This window comes from Globicephala melas, chromosome 20 (assembly GCF_963455315.2).
Source record: "Globicephala melas chromosome 20, mGloMel1.2, whole genome shotgun sequence".
Taxonomy (NCBI): Eukaryota; Metazoa; Chordata; class Mammalia; order Artiodactyla; family Delphinidae; genus Globicephala; species Globicephala melas.
In genome coordinates this window covers 7,951,961-7,970,778 of record NC_083333.1, presented here as the reverse complement: position 1 = coordinate 7,970,778, position 18,818 = coordinate 7,951,961, and the positions used below count along the sequence as shown (strand labels likewise).

The 18,818-nt window shown below is 44.2% G+C and overlaps 1 protein-coding gene across 1 annotated transcript in view; it reads left to right on the top strand.

Annotated features, from left to right (window-relative positions):
* Nucleotides 1-18,818, top strand: part of SMG6 (SMG6 nonsense mediated mRNA decay factor) — a 239,714-nt gene that overhangs the window by 80,274 nt on the left and 140,622 nt on the right. The window contains exon 11 of the mRNA XM_030861808.2: nucleotides 18,320-18,436. Within this exon, the coding sequence (XP_030717668.1) occupies nucleotides 18,320-18,436 (117 nt within the window). The remainder of the gene's footprint in view (nucleotides 1-18,319; nucleotides 18,437-18,818) is intronic.

Genomic DNA, 18,818 nt, shown 5'->3' with positions numbered 1-18,818 from the left:
TTCCCTTCCTTTGAAACTCTGTTGGCACCTTTTCCAGTGCAGTAAACCATACAACATGTATTTTCAAAGTTTCCAAACACAGACACGCTGGCGTTAAATTTATGAAAAAATATTTTATTCAGCTGTATGGTAACTGTGACTTTCAGAGATCCTGATCAGATTTGAAATTGGTGCTGACTTTTGGAACTCCAACAGGTTTTCAGATCTCTGCAGGAAATACAGCCACATCGGCTCTTGGGCATCTATGATGCCTTGTGCCTTGGCCTTTGATTGCAGGTTGGGCAGGAGGAGTTGGGGCAAGAGACATGGATGTGGGGATCCCCCAGCCATACCCAGAGGAAAACAGGGAAAGTCAGTGAGTCATTGAAGAATGTTGCATAGCTGTGTTGGGCACAGGAGCAGAAGGTAAATTCTGTTTACTCCGGTCTAGGACTGGAGGTCAGATAACACCTGTTTGTGTGGTATGTCATTTACTTTAGGGTGCCATGGCTAAGAAGAATTGTTTTATTTGTATTCAAAGCAATGATGATGTCACTAACGTCTATAAGTGATTGCCTCACTCCTCCCTCTGTATACCTATGGTCTTATGCCCCCCCCACCCCTCAAAAATGTATGCTAGAATCAGTCTATTTAAATGTCTGTGGGTTTGAATTTGGTGCATAGGGACAGTGATCCTCCTCAAGGATCCCAGCTGTTCAGAAGATCCCTGGGAATGCTATTTATGTATGTACGTATGGCCGCATTGGGTCTTTGCTGCTGCACGCGGGCTTTCTCTAGTTGCGGTGAGTAGGGGCTACTCTTCATTGCAGTGCGCGGGCTTCTCATTGCGGTGGCTTCTCTTGCTGCGGAGCACAGGCTCTAGGCACGCGGGCTTCAGTAGTTGCAGCATGCGGGCTCTCTAGAGCGCAGGCTCAGTAGTTGTGGCGCACATGCTTACTTGCTTTGCAGCATGGGGGATCTTCCTGGACCAGGGCTTGAACCTGTGTCCCCTGCATTGGCAGGCAGATTCTTAACCACTGCACCACCAGGGACGTCCCTGGGAATGCTCTTGAAAGAAGCCTTTCAGAAGGTTTCCTCCAAATTGCTTAAGCAGCTGAACTCTGTCTTGGCTCACTTACGTTCATGTACTAGTCCATTTCAGCTTTTCTTTGCTTGCCGGTCCAACCGTGGATCTGCTTCAGGGCACGCAGGTGGATTCTGTGCCTACAGCCGTAGGACGGAAGCTGCCGAAGAAAACCCAACAAAAGCCGATCATTCTGCGGGCCACTTGTCCCACTCAGCTCAGTTAACGGGTTTGTTAAGCATTTGTTGTGCCGCGTTCTTCTTAGCTTTCCTGGTAGCATTTGCCTCTGTTGACAGGAGACTTTCCAGAAGTGCTTTCAGTGATAGTAACTCTGTATTCTCTCTGTTCTTCCCTTCCTCTCCCCCTATTTCTTGGGTCTTCCCTTTCTGATCCACACCCTAAATATCAAGGCTTACTAAAGATATTACCTTGGCCTTCCTCTCTTCATCCTTTCCTCATTGATGTATCATAAAATCCCATGGTTTTAACTGTCACCTCTCTGTGGATCGCTTCCAAATCTCTTTCCTGCTCAAATCTTTTTCCTAAGCTCTAGCCCGCATTTCTAACTTCTTGTTGAACGTTTTCACCTGGAATCTCAAGCTTATTAAAAATTGATTCATCCTGTTTCTCAAGTGTTGTAAGTCAGGTTCCCCAGGAAGCAGACTTTTAAGATGGAGGTTTGCATCCCCAGGAAGTTGGTTGGGGAATGCTCTCAGGATCAGTACCCAGAGGGGCATGATGGGTATGCAGGATGGGGCACAGGGAGAAGTTGAACTGCCCTGCAGATGTAACAAAGGCCTTAGCCAGTCTTGTAAGGAGCTCTGGAGCTGCTTAAAGGGGCTGACCCTTCAGAGTAGTCCCAGATTGGGCCAAAGGGGCTGAATCTTTACACCCTTCCTGCCCTCCAACCACCAGTCAATGAATGTGAGTTACTCCTGGGAAGGGGCAGTGACATTGGGAAAACGCCTTTCTTCAGCTGAGAGCAAGTCTGGGAGAGGGATCAGCTGAGATCTACTGCTGCCAACACTCTCGGCAGCTGGGAGAATGAGTGCGTTAGTCCCGGAGGGGATCTGGGCAGTGCACCAGATCACCCCTGCCCTGCTGGAACTCTTCCTCCTGTGTACAGTTTTTCTGTTATTGGTACCAGTGTCTTCCATATATTCAGGCTGTCTTGGCCTCACTGTTTCTGTTTTTAAATTGAGGTATAATTTACATAAAACAGTAATGCACAGATTTTAAGTGTTCAGTCTGATGAGTTTTAACAAATGCCAACCCCACTTCTTATTCTTTTTTACCGTGTGTGTTAGGAGTGTTTGAAAATGACAAGAACCATCTTGAAATAGCTTAACACAAGAAGGGAAATGTATTGCAAGGAACTTGAGGACAAGGATATTATCCTATGGAGGGAATTGGGACCAGGAAAGCCTTTTTCTGCACTCATGCTTCCTTCTGCATGTTGCTTGCCCCTCTGCCTCACCCCCGCCTTCCTGGCAAATAGTAAAGGTTCAGTAAATAGTAGCTTTAATTATTATATCATTTTTGTATACTTGTATTTTTTACAAACAGTTATCTCACCCTTTTAAATGGCTATTTTATTGGATGTATGTCCCATAATTTAATAAGCAGTCCTCTATTCATGGACACTTAGGTTGTTTGCAGGCTTTTCCTTTCCAAACTATGTAATAATGAATTTCCTCATTCATGTCATTTCACACATTATCTTTATCTCTTGAGATGATTTTCACTTTCTTTGATTTATAGTTAACTACCTGCTGGAATCCTATTAGATTTCAGCTCCTTGAGGGTCCAGTTCCTGTCTGATTCATCTTTGTAAGCTAAATGCCTAGCATAGGGCCTTGCATGTAGTAGCTGCTTAGTAAATGCTGACTGTGTGAATAAGGAAAGGAATTGATCCAGCACTTAGTGGGTTACTACTCAGAACAGATAGTCTCCGATGACGAGGCACTGTGGTAAGTGCCTGGGATTTACTGGAGTCTGCACTACTGACCCTGCCCTCATGGGATTTCCAGCCTAGTGGGGAAGCTTGATAAATTGTAAATCCTGTGCTGGAGTGGCTTTGAGCCACCTGCCTGGTGCATGTTATGGGTGGAACCACTTTGAGTCCAGAGAAAGGAGGCTTATCAGGCAGCACAGTACAGGTTTAGTATATGTTGGTTCTTGAAGGAAGGACTTAGATAATGGAGAGGAGAGAGGTGGGCTTTAGAGAGCGAGGGTGGGAGAATGGCCATTCAGTGCTATGGAGGTGGCAGGTTTGCTATTTTATTTCTTCTTGGCTGTTGTCATTCACTATCCTTTGGTGTGGGCCCTCTCTGAGGGGCAAGGCAGTGCTCTAAAAATAAATCTGTTAGGTCTTTTGAACCAGGCAGAAGCAGGTCGATTCTGTCCTCCAAAGGGAGGAAATCTCCCCAAGAAGATGAAGTTGAGTTGGTGCTTGAAGGCTGCCTGTTTGGCAGGGGTGCTAATCCCAGAGTTATGGAGCTTTGTTCTCTGTACCAATGTTCAAATATAAATTCAGCTTTTAAATCTCTTTGCTTTATAGCATGCTGTTGTACTTTTTGTTTTGTAAAGATCCCCAAAATTTACATAAATCGAATTTTACAGTTTTGACCATTTTCCTTTCATATCCATACATCTATGTTTATATATGTATATATTTGATAGCATATATATTTTAATATATCATTTGGTCTTCTTAAAATAAGATTTTTATAGCATATTGTCACATTCTCATTTATCTAAAATTCTTTAAGATTTTAGGATATTTTAGCCTTTTGTTATCAATTGCAAGTAGCTCTTGCCCTTGGGTTTCTCTGGCCCTTGGTCTCTGTCACAGACTGCATGTTGGGCAAATATGTTAGACATCAAGGATTTCTCTGCTTAAAGAAACCCTTCATGGATCCTTTTTGAAATAAGAATTACAATCTCCTAATTTAGCATTATTTTAACTTAGCATTATACATCTATCTATATATAAAATATTCCTATATCTATGTTTGTGGAAAAACATTCTTAGATTGTGATACACAGTGTATTTTGTCTCACAATATAGATAACTTTAGGGTAATATTTCTTGGATATCTTTTAAGAGTATGTGGTGATAATGCCATACGTTGTAAAGGCCTTTTCAAGGTTATTGTTCATTTTTTCATACAGTATCGCTTGCATAGAGTCCACGTTAAAAAAAGTATTTTAGAGCTCAGTGCTGAGAAAAGATTTGTTTTTCCTGAGGAACTGATACACTTATTCCTTTCCAATAATGACAGCTATACAGTTGTTGGTGTTTCCTTTTCTGCTTTGACTGCCAGGAAAATCAGAGGCAAATTTTAAGTTCATTCATCGAAGACTGTTAACCCACATGATTGACATATTTGTATTTTCCTTCTTCTTGGTCCTGATTTTCTACATTTACTTTAATGTTATCTCATGGTAGGTGATTTTGCCCTAAATTGTCACAAATCTTTCATGGAATTGAGGTATAAAAGAATAAATATAAACAAAAAAATTTTAATCTAGTTTAAAACAATGTATATAGGTTTCAGTTAGTATTGTTGACAAACTATCAAGTCTGCCAACTGAATACAAATTCTAAAGGGGATCTCCTTTCTAGAGCTTCTAATTCAGGGAACTAGCTGGTGCCTCTTGGGTTTCTAGGCACCTTCACTGAGTGCTAACTTTCTCACCTTCTTCCTTGGCATAATTGCTTTATTTACCTATTATTCTATTGATCTCTTTTCTACTTTAAAAATACATGTTTCGGGCTTCCCTGGTGGCGCAGTGGTTGAGAATCTGCCTGCCAATGCAGGGGACACGGGTTCGAGCCCTGGCCTGGGAAGATCTCACATGCCGCGGAGCAACTGGGCCCGTGAGCCACAACTCCTGAGCCTGCGCGTCTGAAGCCTGTGCTCCGCGACAAGAAAGGCTGCGATAGTGAGAGGCCCGCACACCGCGATGAAGAGTGGCCCCTCGCTCGCCGCAACTAGAGAAAGCCCTCGCACAGAAACGAAGACCCAACACAGCCAAAAATAAATAAATAAAAGCCATTTAAAAAAAAAAAATACATGTTTCACAATGGGTGGGGTTGGATAAAGTCATTGCTTACTTGATCTAGTTTGGGCATTGATCTTGGATTGTAAAGCTTTGAGGTACTTTTTAGGGTGAGTTGCTGGAGCAGAGCAGGATGTATGTGCAGATCTGGATGTTCAAGAGAAATCCACCCAGGAATTATGTTTTATCATTGGCCTCATTTTTCAGTACTGACTCCTTAAGATTTGTTTGATGGCTGTAATCTTTGCATTCTGGAAGCTTCTCAGAAGGACTCTAAGAGAGCCTTCCTATCGTGGGTACCTCTCTGCCCTACTTGTCTCAGAGTTGTTTTATTTTTGGCCTTGTTTGCAAACTGTCAGACTCTTCTAAAAATCCTTCAGGAAGCCATAAAATGAAAAGAAATTGAGTTAATCTGTTAAAATGAAAGCTGAGCACTTCTCTGCCCCTCTGCCTGCCGTATCAAAGGAGCTTCCTCTGAATGAGGATGTCTGCAGGCATTATCTCTCACTAACTTTTACTTTGAGCCCAGATTGCTCCTGAAGCATCATACCAGCAAAGGCAGGTTTCAGACTGTTTGAATCTGATGCCAAATCTCTGCCCACTCTGTCAGAAGGGATGTAGCTGTATTAATTCCTTCTCACTGTTACAGCGAAAGCTTCCTTCTAGGTTGGCCAACAGGCATGCCTCTTAGGAAGCCTCCTTCGTTTCTCTTCTCCTACACAGCCTTAAGTAACTTCTGACACAAGACACTCCAGATCTCCTGAGGGAATTCCATAGGGATTTACCTGCCTGATATAAGTAAAAGCTGCCACTGTTTTTTACTCCTCCTTTGCTTTCCTCAAATGTTGGGAGAGAAGCAAGCTTCCTAAAACCTCTGGCAGGAAATGTAGAAGCAGAAACTCTGTCCTCCAAGATCTACTTGTAACTCCTCCAAATGTGACGCTGGAATGACAGGCGCTCTTCCATTGGGCCCCATTCCTGAGAGGCTTGGCTGGTGCGAGCATGCCATCCTGCTGGCAGCAGGTCTGCTTGCCCAAGAGGGGACATGTATTTGAATAACCCTGGAATCAGGCAGGAAATTCTGAGTGACAAAAGTATCAATCCAGAGATACAACTAAGTTGGAAATGGCCAGAGTATGTTTTGATTAGTGATTGGTTTAATTTTTCCAGGAAATCTATAGGAATACCATTTCTAAAATCGCATGGATATTCCCTGGAGAAACCTAAGCACTCATTGAGAAGTGTTTTCATTTTTCCTTGTAGAGAGTAGAAATGGTTTGCCGTCTGTCTTGCCAAGATGTATCGGTAGAGTTCCCAGGACATTTCTTTGCTCTAGAGCTCCATGTCGAGGAGGAGGGAAAGCCAAGCTGCCCTCTGGAGAGGGCCTAGCACCTCTGGAGGTCATTTTCATACCTTCAGAAGGTAGCAGTTGTGTTATAGTGCCATAAGGAGCTTTACAATCAACCAGACCAAAGGTTTGAATTCTCCACTCAGACATTTATCAGCTGTGTGACCTTGATGAACAAAGTTAACTTATCTCCTCTGAGGCTTAGTTTTCTTGTCTATGAAGTAGGGAATATCAATGCCAGTTTGTAGTGTTTTTCTGAGTATCAAATTAGATAGTGTATGCAAAACACCTTGCTCAGGGCCTTTGTATGTATTAGGCACTCAGTAGCTGTCCAGCTTTCTTGATTAAATCCATCTCTAATTATAAACTCTTAAAATCTGAGGAGTTGAAGCAGTCATTCCCCTATTTAAAAAATCTGTTTAACAGTTTTATTGAGATGTAATTGATGTATTTTATATTTTTATTATTTATTTATTTATTTATTTGGTCAGGTTGGGTCTTAGTTGCGGCACGCGGGCTTCTCTCTCTCTAGTTGTGGTGCCCAGGCTCCAGAGTGCCTGGGCTCTGTCGTTGCAGCACGTGGGCTCTCTGGTTGTGTTGCGTGAGCTTAGTTCCCCGACCAGGGATCAAACCAGTGTCCCCTGCATTGCAAGACAGATTCTTAACCACTGGACCACGAGGAGAGTCCCTGTGATTGATGTATTTTAGACTACACATATTTAAAGTGTACACATTGAATGAATTTAGACATATGTATACATTTGTGAAACCATCACCACAATCAAGATAGTGAACATATCCTTCACCCCTTAAAGTGAAAGTTCCGGTGCTCCCTTGTAATCTGTTCTTCCCTAACCTTCCCCTCCCAGTCCTAGGCGACCACTGATCTGCTTTCTGTCACTGTAGATTAGTTTGCATTTTCTAGCATTTGACAGTAAGTTCTCTCCCTCCCTCCCTCCCCAGCCTCCCTTTGGCCTGCCTTCTTTACTCCACATTGATTTTGACATTCATCTGTGTTGTTGAGTGATACAGTAGTTTGTTCCTTTTGGTTGCTGACTGGTCTTCCATTGTGTGGATATACCACAATTTGTTTATCTGTCCCCCTTGTTGATGGACATCTGGTTTTGTTTTCCAGTTTTTGGCTGTTATGCATAAGACTGCTATAAACATTCAAGTGTAAGTCTCTGTGTGAACATATGCTTTCATTTCTCTTAGGTAAATACCTAGGAATTGTCTACCCAGGTCATTTGGTAAATGTGTATTTTAACTTTTTAAGAAACTTCCCGACTATTTTCCAAAGTGGTTGTGCCATTTTTTATTCCCAAAGCAGTGGGTGAGAGCTGCAGTTACTCTGCATCCTCACCAACACTTTGTTATTCTCTCTCTCTTTGATTACAGACATCCTAGCGGGTGTGGAGTTTTTTGAGGTTTAGATTTCCCTACTGATTAATAATGTTGAGCATCTTATCAGAAGTACATGTTCATTTGTTTTGTTGGTTGTTTTTTTTTTTTTTTTTTTTTTTTTTTTGGCCGCACCGCCCGGGGCATGTGGGATCTTAGTTCCCTGACCAGGGATTAAACCCGCGCCCCCTGCAGTGGAAGCTCAGGGTCTTAACCACTGGACCGCCAGGGAAGTCCCTAGCATGTACTTATTTGCCATCTACATAGCTTCTTTGCTCATTTTTTGGTTTATCTTATTAATTTGAAAGAGTTCTTCATATGTTCTAGATATGAGTCCTTTGTCAGATATATATTTTACAAATATTTTCTCCCAGTGAGACAATTTTCTTTGTGGCTTCTCTTTTCATTTTTGTCTTTTAAAGAACAAGCTTTTTTTTTTTTTTTAAATGAAGTCTTTTTAAGTTTGATCTTTACAGATTTGTTGGCAAAGGAGCAGTTTAAAATAGTATTGTAGCTGATGCTGCTAATTAAAAAATATCTTCTTAATATGCATCTGATTAACAGTCTGAAGCAGTGCAGCGCTGAAAATGCATAAGCAGCTTCATTTATGAAGAAAACAGTGCTAGGGCTCATGTGTTAAACAACTTTTTTCCCCTGACTGCCCTTGTTTGAAGAATGTACATACCATTGGTTTGAGATTTATACCTTTACTTATTTTTTGAGCAGCAAGAACATGTTTAAACAGCTCACTTAGCTTCTGCAGTTCGTTCTTCTTGTCATCTTTCGTCACTTTCTCATCACCTTCACTTTGTGCTGCTTGACGTGGATTTTACTGATCCGATGAGTCATAGCCTTGATGATGAAGTTCTCTTGCTTTACTCCTTGTTCTTTAGACAGAAGTTCTGTCTTCAGTGAACTTTCCCTTCTTTTTTCTTATTTTCCTTTTGGTTGCCCCTGGCAGTTTCTTGCTCAGTCCAGTTAAGGAGCCGCACAGCTGGGCATCTCCATCAGCTCAGGCCAGTCAGCACACGATGAGAACAAGGGGCTGCAGCATCTGCACAGAGTATTCTCAACTAATTGAGAAACCGTCCTCAAAATGTCTTAAGAACCCTTTTCTATGTAAAAGAGAAACGTTTCTGGAATCCTATGTCCGATCTTTTTGGGTATGTTTGTTGGCTTACTTTTGTTTGTTTACTTGTTTTAAAATTTTCATTTTGAAATAATTATAGATTCACAGGAAATTGTAAAAAAGAAAAAAAAGTACAGAAGGTCCTGTTCACCCTTCATTCCTCCTTCCCTAATGTTAGCATCTTGCATAACTTTAGTGCAGTATCAACACCATGAAATTGACATTGGTACAATCCACAGACCTTATTCAGATTTCACCAGTTATACATGCACTTGTTTGTGTTTATGTATAGTTGTATGCAGTTTTATCACAGCGGTAGTTTCATGTAACTACCTCACAATCAAGATGCAGAACTGGGGCTTCCCTGGTGGCGCAGTGGTTAAAAATCCGTCTGCCAGTGCAGGGGACACGGGTTTGAGCCCTGGTCTGGGAAGATTCCATGTGCCGCGGAGCAACTAAGCCCGTGCGCCACAACTACTGAGCCTGCGCTCTAGAGCCCGCACGCCTAGAGCCCGTGCTCCGCAACAAGAGAAGCCAGTGCAATGAGAAGCCCACGCACCGCAACGAAGAGTAGCCCCTGCTCACCACAACTAGAGAAAGCCTGCGCACAGCAACAAGACCCAGTGCAGCCAAAAATAAATAAATAAAATAAATAAATTTATATATATAAAAAAAAGGTGCAGAACTGTTCCATCACTACAAAGCTCCTTCATGCTACCTTGTAAGAACCATCCCTGCCCCCCTTCCATCCCCAAACCCTAAGCCCTGTTTTCCGTCTCTATAATTACATTATTTCAAGAATATTATATAAATGAGGTCATATAGCCTGTAACCTTTTGAAATCAGCTGTTTTCACTCAGCATAATTCCCTGACGGTCTGTCCAAGTTATTGCGTGTACCAGTTGTTCTTTTCTTTTTATGGCTGAGTAGTATTCCATAGTATGGATGTTCCACAGTTTGTTTAACCATTCATCCAGTGAAGAACATCTGGGTTGTTTCCAGTTTTAAGCTATTATCAATAAAGCTGCTATAAACATTAGCGTACAGGTTTTTGTGCAAACATAAGTTTTTATTTCTCTGGGATAAATGCCCAGGAGTCTAATTGCTGAGTCATATCATAAGTGCATTATTAGTTTTAGAAGGAACTGCCAAACGTTTTTTCAGAGTGGCTGTACCATTTTATATTCCAATCAGCTAGGTATGTACGATCCGATTTCTCTGCATCCTCATCAGTTTTTTGGTGTTGTTACTATTTTTTGTTTTAGCCATTCTGATAAGTAGTTTTTTGTGTTTTTTAAAAATAAATTTATTTTATTTATTTATTTTTGGCTGCACTGGGTCTTCATTGCTGCACACGGGCTTTCTCTAGTTGTGGTGAGCGGGGACTACTCTTCGTTGTGGTGCGTGGGCTTCTCATTGCACTGGCTTCTCTTGTTGCAGGGCATGGGCTCTAGGCGTGCAGGCTTCAGTAGGTGTGGCACACAGGCTCAGTAGTTGTGGCTCGCAGGCTCTAGAGCACAGGCTCAATAGTCGTGGCTCACAGGCTTAGTTGCTCCGCGGCACGTGGGATCTTCCCGGACCAGGGCTCGAACCCGTGTCCTCTGCATTGGCAGGCAGATTCTTAACCACTGCGCCACCAGGGAAGCCCCTGATAAGTAATTTTAACACTGTAGTTTTAACTTTGATTTCCTTAATGGCTAATGCTATTGAACATCTTTTCATGTGCTTATATTTCACCTGTATATCCTTTTTGGTAAAATGTTCATGTCTTTTGCCCATTTTCTAATTGGACTGTTTGTTTTCTTTACTGGTGAGTTTTGAGAGTTCTTAATATAGTCTAGATACTAGTCCTGTGCAAGATATGTAGTTTGCAAATACATTTTCCTAGTCTATAATTTGCTTTTTCATCCTCTTACAGAGCGAAAGATTTTAATTTTTATGAGGTCTAGCATACCAGTTTTCCTTTTATAGATTGTGCTTTTTGCATCAAGTCCAAGAATTCTTCACTTAGTCCTAGATCCTGATGATTTTTTTCTATTTTTTGTCTAAAAGTTTTATACTCTTATGTTTTGCATGTAAGTCTTTGATCCATTTTCAGTTAATTTTTGTATAACGTGTGAGATTTAGGTCAAGGTTCTTTGTTTGTTTGTGGATATCTAATTGCTCGAGCAAATATTTGTTGAAAAGGCTATCCTTCTTTGTTTGACTTAACATCGGGAGCGATAATTCCTCCTACTTTGTTCTTTTGCACAATTGTTTTATCTATTCTAGGTCCTTTGCCTTTCCACATAAACTTTAGAATAAGCTTGTTTTCGTCTACAAAAAAATTTTGCTGAGATTCTGATAGTAATTGTGCTAAACCTTTAAATCTTTGTGGGAAGAATTGACATCTCTGTGATATTGATTCTTCCAATCCATGAACATGGTAAGTCTCTACAATTATTTTGGGTCATCTTTTATTTCTTTCATCAACACTTGTAATTTTCAGCGTAGGATCCCATTCGTATTTTGTTAGATTTACACCTAAGTATTTCATTTTCTTTGGCAATACTGTGTTTTTAATTTCAGTCGCCACACAGTTATCTCAGAGCTTTTTGTGCAGAACTGTGGAGTGGTGTGAGGTTTTCATGTTCATGGCAAAGGAGAGAGGAGGAGTTGGAGTTTGAAACTTGAATCACAGGCATTTGAAAACCAGGTATGGAGAATTCCCTGGTGGTCCAGTGCCGAGGGCCCAGGTTCACTCCCTGGTCAGGGAACCAAGATCCTGGAAGCCGCGCAGCATGGCCAAAACCAAAAACACCAGGTATGGAAACAGTGTAGGTGTAAGAGCAGACAGACTTGGATTCAAATCCCATCTCTGACACTTAACTGACTTTGTGACCTAGGGCAAGTCATTTAACTTCTCTGAGCCTATTTTCTCAACTGTCAGAAAGAGAGAATAACACCTCCTGTGCAAATCTTTTGTAAAGCTCTGAGATAATATATATATATATATATATATGAATGCTCTGTGTCTAACACAGCTCTCCCTATATCTTAGTTATTATTTCTGGCCACAGTGGAATCATCATTTATGATCCACAAATGGAGAGGCAAGTGTACCTGCTGTTAAGAGCAGCAAATGTTTCTTGAACCCCTTCATGGTGCTAATTTTCAAGGATGTGAAGTCTTGACATAGCTCTTGTCCTCAAGGGGCTTATAATTTTGTTGAGGAAACATGCTATATGTATAAAAATTCCAGGACTAGGCATCACTTGTTAAGTTCCAAATGTGTGGTGCGGACAGTGGGTGCATCAAAGAACTTTTTCTTCCTGGGTTTTGTTTGCCCTTTTGTACCCTGTTCATCAAGGTGGCTTCTGGGTGTTGTTGATGAGAGAATGTGTGGGGGTGGGAGGGGGTGTGTACAGATTTAGGGGAGGGGAGTCATGTGGGAATATGTAATTAATTTTTATACTTTTCCCAGTAAACCATCGACCCTTTTTATGATGTCATGAGGGATTCCTTAATTTTGCAGCTGCTTCCTGATTACGTCAGAGAGGAGCCTCTCACCCCACAGCCTGGAGCTGCACTCATACAAGAATTGGAAACAAATGAAGTGCTGAATATCTAATGGCTTCCACAGGGAGAACCAGTTCAGACTTCCCAGGCCTCCTTCTGCAAGGTCTTCCTCAAGTATTTCTGACCCCCTGAAGTGTCTTTGTTCTGGAAAGACAGGACTGGCCCAGAGCCAAGTGGGCGGGAGCCTGGGGACTCCTCCCTCTCTCCAGGTGTTCTGCATTCCCACATTTCTACCCCTTTCCTGGATCTCGTTTGGTGGGTGTTACCCTTTTTGAGGTCTCAGGATCCTCTGGAACCTGCTGAGATTATCAGTGAGAGTCCTTCCCTCCCCCACATCATCTCCACCTTCTCTTCTCTTGATTTTCCTTCTGCAGCATTTCTCACATCTGTGCACTCCTTTCCATTCCCTCTCCCACCTCTTATAAGAAAGATGTTACATTTATTTGGCATTATAAAGTTTATGAAGTGCTCTACATGTAATTCCTCTTAATTCAAACAAGTTCATGTCCTCTTAGCTTCCCAACCAGTTTGCCTCCCTGTTTCTTTTTTCCAGCTATGCTAATCTGTCCTGAATGCTTTAACTGGATTAATCTTCATAAAATACTCACCTCTGCCTTCACTCAGGAGCCGTGAGCGAGTGCCCTCCTCGCTGCCTGTTGGGTCAAGCCTGCGTTCCTTGCTGTGGCATCGCAAGCCCTATGCTTTGTGGTCCCTGTTTTACCACGTGCCGAGTACGGCGCTTGCCGTCTGGGAACATGCCTGGTGTGTCCCTACCTGCGTGCCTCTTTAGCACGCTCAGTCCCTCCTTCATCCTGCCCAGTTCATCTTTTGCAGCCCTGCTCAGAAGTGCTCTCTTCTGTGAAACCGTCCCTGATATACACTAGCTAGAAATGATTTTCTTTCCTTCTGGTGAGAGAAAGCATCTTATTTCCACCTTCCTATGGCATGTAATAATACATTGTCTTGAATTACAGCTATTTGGGTGTTTGTGTATTCTTCCTGTCTTCCTCATTAGAATATCATCTTCTCATGGACGGTATCCTGTTTTCCTTTACATCCTCCACAATTGGGCTAAATAAACAACTTTGGAACTAGTCGGAGAGGTCACTTTGTTAGGAGGTTGGGATTTCCTTTGCCCCGACATCTACCCGCTAAAAGAAGTCAGAGTTTTATAATCCTAGAAAATCCAAAAGGAGAAGGGGCTCTTAGGGAAGAAACATTACCTTCCATGTTCCTTTGTCTTGTCTCAGACGTACGTTGTTCAGGGATATGTCATGGATTGCCTTCCACCCAGTCAGCCTGTGTTCTGCCATTGTGCATGAATAATTTGCTTGGGTGTATTGGTGCCTGATTTTTCTGACTCATTCATTCTCCTCCTTGGGCAATAAAATGATGCCCTGATGGCCTGGACATCTCTGCTTTTGCTGTGAGATTTTTGTATGGTTCCTATGAAACGACTGCTTCTTCCACCTCCCTTTCAGCCAGCAGCTGCCACAGGGAACTCTGTGGCTCACACAGCAGCAGTCGAAAGATGCTCTCACTGCCCACTTCCTGTAGACAAGGAGGTTCTGGTGGGCTGCTCAGGAACAGTGCCAGCTCTGTGTCTGACTGGTGACTGACTCATGAGAAAAGCAGCCTCATGTCTGAAAGATAAGAGCCAACAAATCGCCTCCAGGTGGTGTTAGTTTGGAGGTGACTGACCATTCATTTCCTCTCTCTGGGAGGAGCCGGTGGGCACGGAATCAGTGAATAAGTGGTCTTGCCTGCATTTTTCTCCGGCTATTCGTGAAGCAGCTGAGCAAATGGTTGGTTCTCTCTGCTGGAGTGGCGAGTTGGACCCCAGTGCCTTCTGGATGCCTTCTGCGGCTGTCAGGGTAGCAGACTTATGTGTCATCCATCCTGTGTCTTCCCTTCATTACTCTTCTCATTCTCTTGCTAGGAAGTTGGCTGTGTGCACCAGGCGAACCCTGCTTGTTCCATTGCTGCCAGGTTTCTCTGTGACCCGGCAAACCTCGTCCCTACTGATTTGGTGTCCTCCAGATCTCTCCGTGACCCAGGCGTTGATCAGAAGCAGTGGTTCTGAACCACTGTCCCTTGGCTGGACTCGGTGGGTCCGGGCAGGTGGGCCTGCCTCTCCTGCCGTCCTCTTCCCTCTCCCCCCTCCTGCCTCGCTCCCATTTCCTGCAGGAGGACGCTCTGCCATCCTGGAGCCGTCAAGCACAGCTTTGCTTTGGCAGCACCGTCGCACACACACTGGTGGGAGAGGGGACGTGTTTATCACTTTTCCTGGAGATTATCTGTTTAAGCACTTCTCTGACAGTTACAATAACAAGGGCAGTGTGTTGTGTTTCCCAGCAGAAGGACACTTGCTGTTGAAAGATGTATAGCACTAATTAGAAATACATAACATCCGGCCACATGGCAGCCTTCTCCCGGCCGCTCCATTTCCTGATTTCATACAACTTTGACGACAGTTGGTTTATGTTTTCCATGAATATGTTCTCAGAAAAATGAGAAGGTCTCCCTGTTACATAGGAGCGGGAAGAGTGTTTCTGCTTGAGCAGGTATTTGGCCAGAGGAATAGTGGGAGATGTGGTCACCTGCCCATCTGAAAGCATGTGGGAAGGGGCAGAACCAAGTTCAGGCTTCAGGTGACTTTCTTGGTAAGAAATATTTCCATCTGACTTCCTTAGCCAGAACCATCCCCCTACACCCTTGAGCAAGCCTGCTTTTGGAAAGAAGGGAAAAGGCTGTTTCACAATGTTAATGAGTTCCTCAGTTCATGTCAGGCTCCAGCTACCTGACACAAAGCCAGAGGAACCCAGGCAAATACCAAGGCGAACAATGCTTTTTCCTTCCCCACCCCACATCACGTGTTGGCCTGGCCCAGCCCGCTCTAGGGATATATACGGGCATCTGTAAGACCGGGACCAGTTTCCTAACCTTAGAGTGGGCGGACCTGGGAATCTGGATGCTGTTTTACTACCCACTTGCATAAGCGTGGGTACGTCTCAAGGACTGGCATCTGACAGCTTTTAGTCCACAGAAGCCTAAGTGAAGCACAGAGCATCTCCTGAAGATACCATAGCACTTAATACATTTCTCCCTGGAGGCACTGGGTCTGAGTTGCCATGGTTACTGGGGGTAAATAAACCGTTTGCAAGGTCCTAAGATTGCAGGGATCCTGTCTTATTTGTAGCTTTGTTCTTCAGCACAGGGTCGAGGACACTGTAGATGCTCAGTGCCTGTGGTACCACTGAGCCTTGGAGGAGGGCAGGCCTTCCAGAAAGTGCTCTGTATGAAGAGTTGACGGAGACCCAGGCGTTCTGACCCCCAGATAGCTGTGATATCACCACCTGCTTGATCAGAGCAGAACAGCTTACTGATTTGTACCTCCCCATCAGTCAAACCAGAACACAGCAGGGAGTGCTGTCAGGCCCTTCCTGGGGAGATGGAGGGGTGGGGGTGGGTGGGTGAAGGGTTGAGGTGACATAACCATGGCCAAGAGCAGAGCAGTCATGAAGCTGCCTTTTAGCTGCTGCCCTGAGAGGTAGTTGAGCCCTTCCAGACACAGCGGAGAGGCTCCAGTTGTCGCTTCCCCACCTGGTCCCCAGACCTTATTGCAAGCAGCTTTAAAAAGGAGCCAGCCTGGACTCCCCAGAGGCCTCAGTGTCATTGTTCTTAAGCGGTTAGTTCTCCCCCTTGAGCCCTAGCTCTGTGCACTCTGAGAAGGAGTCTAACCTGAGGTTGATGTTCATCATAAAAATAGAAATGGTCTTGGTGAAAGTCATCTCCCTTTGCCCCATCTTATCCTTATCGAGGCTGATGAGCGTGTCTTCTTGTAGTCTTGGGCTTCTGCCAGTCCTTGGAGCTAAGATACCCCCCTCCATCCCTTCTGAGGGCCTTCTACGTGCAGGTAACTTCTGCCTAAGATGCCCAGTTGATGAGGGGACACTAATGTGTACTCAGTGTGTCAACTACCAGGATGTGGCCTCTACTCCTCCTCTCCTAGTTCCCTCTGTTATGGACTTATTCTCCCATTCTGGGATTTGTTGCTAATTAGAGGCAGGCTGCTAGCAGTGCTTGGCAGGGGCCTGGGCTGAGCTGGGGTGGTACAGACAGTCCTGTTGCCTGTAGTAAGGGTGGAGGAGAGAAGTTGGCAACTTTTCCTTGGGATGGCTTACACATCTTCCCCTTCCCTACTTTCCATCCTCCCTGCGCTTTGTTCTTAGATGCTTGTTTTTTGTCTCTCTAGCACAGGGTTAGGGCCTTACCGGAAGAAGAATGAGACTGGTGATCTGTTCTAATCACATGGCTTGTTACCACTTCCTTACTGCCTGCCGCAGTTGACCTGGAAAGTTAGAGGGTGACATTTGGGACCACTGGGCATCTGGAAAGATGGTAGGAAAGCCACTATGGAAGAGTTGCTACACTGATGCTATTCATATGTTGGGACCTTCTGAACAGCAGCCCGTTCCTTCTCACCCCCAGGGCTTTCTGAAGTGGTTTGGGGCTGGCTTTGCATACTCCAGTCATGTTTGCTCCTGTGGCCAAGACGGTTAGGAATAGCTGTGGTTGTGTAGCATCTCCTGGAGTAAAGACTTCAATTTGGCCCCACTGGAAAGATGAGTATCAATGAGGGGAGAGGCAGGAGGGCTCCCCCTTGGCTACTGAGGTTAAAATGCAAGCAGGGACAGAGATCAAACATGTGGCTAATTATCCTTTTAACACCTGGAGATTCTGGGAGTTCTCCTGTATTCAGACAGAAGGAATTAACAGATGAGCTGCTGCCAAAGCAAGCGAGCCTGGCCCCCGATTCCGTCTCCTGTGCGTATAGGGTGTCTCCTGCGCTGAGGCTGCAGGCTGGACTGCTGCCTTCTGTTTGTCGCCTGTTTCTCTCAAGTCTGGATGATGTGCCTGTCAGGGAGGGCCACGGACAAGGGGCAGGTACAGGCAGTGGTTTGAAGGTGTGTATGTAGCTCCCGCTAAAGAATAGCCCTGGCCACCACCAAGGTGGCTCCTTTCCCTGACCTGCAGCCAGAGGGAAGTTGGGCAGGCTGAGAGAGTCAGGGGGATAGGGTGCTAGTACTGGAAACCAGATTTATTTCTTAGCCCTAGGGGAGAGAACTTGTGAAAATTAAAGCTAACACTGTTGAAGTGCTTATTATGTGCCATGCACTGTCCTATATAAAGTTAACTCATGCGGTGAAAAGAGGTTATTTGTTTCATGTGTGTTCTCTGAGGAGGAGGAACAGAGAGAAGGTAAGGATGGAACCAAAGCTTGGTGATTCAAGAAGATAACTTTTAAATGTGTATTTTTCTGATCTTAATTGGTGATTGTATTCCCGCTATGTATACATTAGAGAGACTGAGTTAATTAAATATGACTTCTTGTTGCTGTTGCTTCGCGTCCTCAGCAGGCAGCTAAAGGCAGAGAGCGTGCAGGTGTGGCTCAGGCTGCTCACCTTGGGGTAACTGATCCTGGGGAAGTGATGTGAGACAGAATTTACACAAGTGAGTCTTATAATACCTTATTGAGTGCTTACCCACAGGCCGGTCATCGTGGTAAGTGCTTCACGTGCATTACTTTATTTAGCCTTTCGACTACCCTTTGAGAGAGGGAATATTAGAACACCAGTCTTAGATGAAGGGCAAGGAGCTCGGTGATACAAGCAAGGACTTGCACCTAGTAAGGTAGGGAAGAGGAGCCCTTGGCCCCCAGGATACTGATGGACTTCCCTTTGCTCCTGCTCAGACTGCTTCTCGGAGGAGTGTCGCTCTGTGATCCAGGAGCAAGCCGCAGCCCTGGGCCTGGCCATGTTTTCTCTCCTGGTGCAGCGCTGCACCGACTTACTGAAGGAATCAGCCAAAGGTAAGCAGATGAGGGGCCCTGACTGGTGGACGTCCCAGCTCCTGGGTCCTGCCCAGACAAGCTCAAAATGCCACACTGCTTTCTCTGCGTCTTCTCCCTCTACTGCAGGCTTCCTTTTGCCCACCTAACTAGTCCCATTTCCTCTATGGCTCTCTTTCCTCCTTGTAGAAAGGAGAGGAGCCCTCTTTCCTCCTCTCTCTCTTTTCACCTTTAATAGTTAGGATTTTCAATGTACCTCTGAACTACTGCATGTTCCTGCAACTTAAAAAAAAAAAAGAAAGAAAAATGAGTTTCCCTTGGTGTTCATAATCCATGTTTTGGTTTGTATGTCCAAACCAAAACATCTGTATGTCCCTGTTTGTCAGGGACAATCTGTATGTCC